General features: G+C 34.3%; 1 protein-coding gene and 1 non-coding gene across 2 annotated transcripts; one reads left to right on the plus strand and one right to left on the minus strand.

Moving 5' to 3' along the window:
- The first annotated feature begins 3,839 nt into the window (after window positions 1–3,839).
- LOC111449084 (probable glucuronoxylan glucuronosyltransferase IRX7) lies at window positions 3,840–5,973 on the plus strand. The gene is made up of 3 exons (XM_023088933.1): window positions 3,840–4,719; window positions 4,798–5,048; window positions 5,143–5,973. Exons 1-3 carry the CDS (start codon window positions 4,111–4,113, stop codon window positions 5,606–5,608), a joined length of 1,326 nt encoding a protein of 441 aa, XP_022944701.1. The 5' UTR covers window positions 3,840–4,110; the 3' UTR covers window positions 5,609–5,973.
- Window positions 5,974–6,354: 381 nt separating this feature from the next.
- Window positions 6,355–6,446, minus strand: TRNAY-GUA. Its single transcript is given in 2 exon segments — window positions 6,355–6,390; window positions 6,410–6,446. It is a non-coding gene; the product is annotated as a tRNA-Tyr (tRNA).
- Between the last annotated feature and the right edge of the window lie 1,222 nt (window positions 6,447–7,668).

Below are 7,668 nucleotides of genomic sequence, written 5' to 3' on the forward strand. Positions count from 1 at the left end.
AATTGAAGCATCAAATTTAAATTTGATTTCTTAATTATTTAATTATTTCCATATTATTTCTCTATTTTTCAAATATTTTTGTCTTTTTATTACACGACAATCAACATAGTTGAATAATTTTTTTTTTTTAAATATTTTTAGTCGAGTTGTTATCAAACAATCTTTAGTTTGAAAAAAAATAAGATCTTCGAATATTCCATTAAATTATTATTATTATATCCATAAATTTAATAATTAATTTTTTTTTTTAAGAAGCGTTGGCTTGGTTTACAAGTGATGGGATTTTCCAACATAATCATTAATTATGGTACCTATTAACCATAATTTAGTACCAAATTAAATTAAGCCAATACCCAAAGATGAGACATAATTTCATCCCATTTTAATTTCTTTACAATATTATTTATTAAATATATTAAAAAAAAAAAGGACCCCGAATGTGAATCCAAACTACTAAAGAAAAAATTGATGAGTCTTTCGGGATTGTTGAATGTTGAAACCCCTTTTAAAAGCAAAAATAAAAGAATCAATATTAATCTTTATTTCCGACCATCTTAAATATCTGTGTTGGTGTCGGTTGAGGAGGAGAGCGTTCTCTTACAGGGGTATGGAAACCTCTCTTAACCAACATTTTAATAACGAAAATTTATAATAAAAAGTTTAAAGAAGACAATATTTGCTGACCATCGGACGGAAAAGGGGATATTTGAAGTAAAATGGAGGGAAAGTTGAGGCATGGAGGGTGTAAAGTCCAAGGGTGGTGGGGTCCGAATAGGTCTTAAAGTTGAGCCGCTTGGAACCCTAAGACCATCATAGAGATGCCGAACTTTATTGCAACCGCGTGGGCTCCATTCACTAACATCCCTTTCGTTTCCACCTATTCCAAATGGACCCCACACGGTTTCATTGATGCAATGTGCTAAAACTGGGCCCAACTCCGGACTCTTTCGCTTACCTGGGCCGTTCAACCCAAGTCAAATTATATTTTGGGCTTTAGTTTGGGCCGTATGGGCCGTGTAATTAGTATTTAGGGCTCGTTCAAATGGGCCGGGCTTCAACTCGATGGATTGGACTCGGTAATTCCCAATTTCTTTTAATATATTTTCTAATTTTTGAAATTATATAAATCTGCCACGTGTATGATGCAGGATTACCATAAAGCCATTAATGATTGGTTTCATGCTTCTTTAAGTTTGTTGTACCCTTCTTAGCCTTTACGCGTCTATTTCTTTTCTTTTTCCCTTCTTTTTAAAAGAATAATCCCATAAAATAAAATAAAATAAAAATGTAGATTAGTGTTATAATTAAATTAATACCCAAACCCAAGCTTTTTTTGGGTGTCATGCACACGCAAAATCAGCCATAATCTTAATTGTCTTCTCTTTGCTACCATTAATCCTTTAGTAAAGAAGGTTTGTGGCTTCAAAATTTCCAACACTACCCCTGCTTTTGTCTCGTCCTTCAAAAAAAATATATATATATATATATCGACAGGAATATATTGTGGTAAATCTAAAATTAAGAATAATTTATATTGTCAATCTAAACATAGTTTAATAATAATTGACATCAATATTTAGATTGTTCATTCATTTTTTAAATATATCACTGGCCCAATATAATGAGACTTATTCAAATTTTGAAAAGTGGCTTGTATAGTAGGTAGGTCGAGTTTAACCGAACCAGTATAAAACTTATATTTTCTAACTCTTTCCTATTTAATTTCGAAATTATTATTAAAATTTATTTATTAAACTATTTTATTGTATTAATTATCCTATTCTATTCCTTAAAAAAAATTATAATTAGAAAACTTAATAAATTTAAATATTTTTATGGTTAAAAAAACCCTATTTTATACATTTAAAAAATAAATATATTTATTTATTTTAGAAAACAAAATTCAAATATTTTAATAATAAATATCTGAGAGTATTTTCATTTACTATATTTTTTATCTCTAGCAATGATAAGCAAAACATTTCGTCTCGCTAAAAATGTGAATCTTTTTCACAAAAGAGCTATACTCAACATGGTTAGCCAAATTCGGGGCCCTTAAAACCTAAACACGGTCTCTCTTTCTAACGTCCATGTGCTTGGACAGCTCACGATTGTATATTGTAGGGTCGGTGCCCCAAAAATGTTCGAAACTTTCCAGTTCATCTCAAATGCCCTCCAAGAAATGTAAGGGTCCCTTTTTTCTTTTATCCTTTTCTCATTTCAGTTAGAATTGTCCTTAGCTTGGGGAGGGCAGGTCCTACATTTTGTTTTTCTTAAGGGACAGTTCGTCTTTTTTGTTTTAGAATCCTTGACAAAACCGAACAACTGGACCTCAAAGTCTATCCCTTTTTCTGTTTTCTTTCAAATTTGTAGGGTATGGCAACCTCATTATTGACTTATACCCGCATATATTTAAATACACGTCATTTATATTACCTTGTCGTAATGGTCGTAGACTATTTAATGTGTCCATTTTTATTATTTATTATTTATTTTTATTTTCCTCATTTTAATACGTATTTAATAGTCCCCTATGAATACCCTTTATATATTATTGGTCTCCTGTTCATTAATGAACCATCTGTATTTTTATTTATGTATGAAAATAATGAAAAAAATAATTTCACATTGATTTACTTAAACTTAAATGCAACTTATAAGTACGACGTCGTTTTGGGAAATTGATTATTAAAAATATGGAAGGGAAATAAATTTGGTGTTATTAGAAATTAATTAAGACACGTGGATTGTGGGACCCACTCCAACTAATATATTAGAGTGTAATTAGGCATTAATTAAATTTGTTTCTTCTTTAATTCAGAATTATTGTTGATTTTTAATTGGGATTTAGTCGAAATTAATGAATATTTGGCGATTCATCTAATATAATAAATAATTATCGAGATTTTATTTTATTTTAAATCTTTAGTTCTAAAATCCAACTCAGCATAATTGTTTATAAAAAGCAACTTTAAAACTCAGTTAAAAGGTTAAAAAAAAAACAATACTGTCTTTTTGAAAAGGACTATTTCATCCAAAACCAAAAGGGGTTAATTTATTTTTACCTTTTATTTTTACCATGGTTCGAAAGAAAATGGGAAAATTTAAGAGAGAGAAAGAGGAAGGTGGGGGAATATGAAAGGGTGAGCATGTGATTTCTTGCAGCTTTGCCTTGCCGTGCACGTGACTTCGATTGCAAAACAATCAAATTAGGAATGATCACATTCAATCTACCCACACATTTCTATTCATACGTTAAATTAAAATAATAATAATAAAATACGCGTTTTAAAACTGTAAGGCTAACAGTGATACATAACGTGCCAAAATAAACAATATCTATTAGTGTTGGGTTTGAACTGTTACAAATGGTATCAGAAATAGATCTCGAGTGATGTGTTAGCGAGAATGCTGGTCACCAAATGAAAATTGTGAGATCTCACATCGATTACGAGAACAAACATTACTTATATGAATGAAGAAACACCTTCCTAATAGATGTATTTTAAAAGTATGAGACTAACGGTGATACGTATCAGATCGATGGCTTGAGCTTTATTTAAAGTACAATTATTTTCTTTCATATTCAACCTTTTCATCGCGGGCGTACGTTTTATTGGCCCTTTTATTATTTTTTTAATTTCTTCGATTCAAATGGAAAATAAATAAATAAATAATTGTTAAATTAAACTGAACAAAGCTGTTTGTTTCTCGGGAAAAGCGGACCTAAAAAGAGCTTTATTGATTAAATGCATGTCCAAGATCTGCTTATTGGATTATAACAACAGCCTTGCATTTTGACTAAAAAGTACACCCTCCAAGCAAGCTTATAAAGAAGTTCACGAGGGTATTTCCGTCTCTATAAGTCAATAAAATCTTAGAAAACAGTGGACCCGTCGTCTCCGGCGATTTCTACTCTGCTTCAGACAGACAAAAGAAACTTAATTTTCTCTTCCCCTTGCCGCCGTCGCCGTCGCCGTCGCCGTTGTTCTTTTGTTATCCAAAAACGAAACCCCACCTAACCCTTCTTCCTTTGCTTCTACTTCACCGCAGACCAGAAACTGAAAGCTCCGCCCCAACTAGAATCGTTGGGCGTTGATATTAAATGAAATGGCGGAATCTAAAGCATTCCCTAGGCGGCGGGGGTTCTATGTCAAAATGAAGCTCTCTCATCACAAAAATGGCAGAGCTCAAGAAAAAAGCTTCTTCATTAGATATTACAAATGGGTTCTCTGGGTTTCTCTGTCTCTTTACTTTTTTACTTCTTATTACATTAGCCATAGCCATAAGTCCCATGGAACCGCCGCTCGGATGACCAAAACCCATGTTTCTCGAGCCCTCGTCGAGTCTTCCAATGGTCAATTGAAAGAGATGAGGGTTTTCGTGTACGATTTGCCGCCGAAATACAATGTGGAGTGGCTTTCAAATGAGCGGTGTTCGAACCACTTGTTTGCTTCGGAGGTAGCCATTCATAGAGCCCTGTTGAACAGTGATTACCGGACATTTGATCCACTTGAAGCGGATTTCTTCTTCGTCCCTGTTTATGTTTCTTGTAACTTCAGCACCATTAATGGCTTCCCCGCCATTGGTCATGCCCGTTCCCTCATTGCCTCCGCCGTGGCCCTCATTTCCTCCCATTATCCCTTTTGGAATCGCACCAATGGCTCCGACCATGTTTTTGTTGCATCACACGATTTCGCCTCTTGTTTCCATACTATGGTAAGGAATTAAGCAAACCCATATCATCAAAATGAAATTTATTGCCACATTCTTTTAATTTTAACGATTTGTTTTCAGGAGGATGTAGCCATAGCTGATGGAGTACCATTGTTCTTGAAGAACTCGATTATATTGCAGACATTTGGCGTAAACTTCAAACACCCATGTCAAGATGTTGAACATATCGTCATTCCGCCGTACATTTCGCCGGATTCCGTACAGGACACCCTTATGAAGTCGCCGGTAACTGGCCGGAGAGACATTTTCGCGTTCTTCAGAGGTAAAATGGAGGTGAATCCAAAAAATGTCAGCGGACGATTTTACAGCAAGTAAATAATTTTCACCTTTATCCTTGATTAAACACATTTCCCGAGGTTAATTTCTATTTATCTCATGTGGGTGTTTATGGGTATTGGGTTTTAGGAAGGTGCGGACGATGATTTGGCGAAAATTCAACACCGATCGGAGATTTTACCTCCAGAGGCACAGATTTGCCGGTTACCAGTCAGAGATTGTACGGTCAGTTTTTTGTTTATGCCCATTGGGGTGGGCCCCATGGAGCCCCAGGCTGGTTGAATCCATAGCCTTGGGTTGCGTGCCGGTAATAATAGCAGATGGTATCCGGTTGCCATTTCCATCGGCGGTGAATTGGCCGGAGATATCCATAACCGTGGCAGAGAAGGATATCGGTAAATTGCGGACGATTCTCGAACACGTGGCAGCTTCCAACCTTACTACTATCCAAAAGAACTTGTGGGACCCAAGGAATCGGCGGGCCCTGCTGTTCCATAATCAGGTACAAGAAGGCGACGCCACTTGGCAGGTGCTTCGTGCCCTTTCGGAGAAGCTGGATAGGTCATATAGACGATCAAGGATTTCGAAGCAATAATATAACGCCACGTAATCAGTTAGTGGTCCCCACTAAAGACGACCATCGTTCCTACGTGGATGTAGTTGAGCATAATGAAGATGGAAGACAGCTGGAGATAGTATGAAACTGGCAGCCGAGTGATGAATAGTGTATTGTATTGTTTATTGTGGGGCTCGAACCCAGCTGGGGTAATGTCCATCCAATCAGGAAGGGAGGTGAGAATCAACGTGGCGGCATAAGATTGGTTAGGGTAATCAAGCAAATATAATGGCAGGGATTCTCTTCTTCCCCTCGTGAAAATATTAATGGAAGCCCAATAAAACAAGGATGGGCGCGGCTTTGTAAAATACCGAAATAATGCAAACAAATAACTTTTTTGATTTTATACAAAAATAATATAATTTTTTATTTGTTTATTTATTATTTTAAAGGAAAAGGGGTGGAAAAAGGTGGAAAATGCAATAAATAAAGGAGGGAGAGGGAGGGTGGTGGTGGATATTTAAAAGAGAGACAGCCGAGGAGTGTCAGAGCTTTGAATTACACAACGGTGTCATTGTCGGAGTGTTAGTGGGCGGTGTCAGTCGTGGTCAGTTCACGGACTCATTCAATTTTGGAAATAACATTCTAATTTCAGCTGAACCCAAGTAGACAATTTTGGACTCTTGAAAATTTGGGTTATTGGTTGTGTTTGTGTGGCATTGGGCTGGGCTTTTTCAATGCTTTGATGGGTGGAAGGGAGAAAGTAAAAAATAAAAATAAAAAACTCCGACCTGCCGGATTCGAACCAGCGACCTAAGGATTATACTGTTGGATTGCCCACTACAGTCCTCCGCTCTACCAACTGAGCTAAGGTCGGATTTGTTTATGTTGTGGGGATTTCATAAATTAATTAATTTATTTTGAAAAGTATGGCAAATTAATTGGCATTAAATGTGGGGAATTAACGATAAGATGAGTAGACATCACTTAAATATGTGGAGCCAATAAGAAGGAATTATTTTGAAAATTGGAACCAAATTTTGGACATTAATTCTGATTTTTTATTTCTTTGTTTTTATTTGTTAATTACTTGACAAAATGGCAACTTCCCAACAAACCACTTGGAACCCAATTTCCCTTTCTTTTACTTCACTTGTCAATCCCATGATAAATCATATTGCTTTGGATTCTAATTCTTAATTTCAGTCAATTAGGGGATTAATCATAATTATTATATTCAAATATGTAATCAATTAGACGTTAACCAATTGAGTGGAGAAAGATGTCACAGTCATGCATGTCCAAGGCGTGTTGTCAATGGCCCATGACAGATATCCCAGTCTTGTTTGTCCAGGACGTGTTGTCCATGATTGCATGTCTGTTCCAAACACCTTTTACATGTTTTCATCCTAGATAGGTCGTTACCATTTTATATTGGGTCAGTACGGGGTGTATGACTGTTCACCAAAATCGTGTCTAAACTTGCAAGGGCTAAAATGCCTCAAAATGTACTATAGGGAATGATATGACTAGTTGTCAACTTCTCCGTACTCGATAGTTATATGCTGTAAGCGGTTATCTTATTCATTTATTTATTTAGAATTAGTTTTAATTTCTTATTCTAAATATTTTTCTTCCTCTATATTTTATATGCTAATTATTAATGTTTTAATTTATAATATTGAAATAATCCTAAGCTTTCATTTCTATAATTTAAATAGAAACTATAGTTTATATACGTTAAATGCAAATATATAAAAGAAAGAAAGAAAGGCCATAATATTAAAAAAAAAAAAAAAAACGCATTTATTCATTGAAATCAATTGAAAAAAAAAAAAGAAACAACCTTTGAAGCTGTTATACACCCATAACACACCGCCAATATTGTGACCATTATATTTACTATTATATAAACATTCTTAAGAAGTCCTGTTAATTTATTTTTATTTTTTTAATTTTCCACAATAATAATATCATTTTTTCTTAATTTTTTTTAAAATAATAATAATATTAACAATAACAATAATATATATACATATATACATATATATATATATATATATATATATATATATATATATATATATATATATATTTTT

Source organism: Cucurbita moschata, unplaced genomic scaffold (assembly GCF_002738365.1).
Source record: "Cucurbita moschata cultivar Rifu unplaced genomic scaffold, Cmos_1.0 Cmo_Scf00010, whole genome shotgun sequence".
Classification (NCBI taxonomy): Eukaryota; Viridiplantae; Streptophyta; class Magnoliopsida; order Cucurbitales; family Cucurbitaceae; genus Cucurbita; species Cucurbita moschata.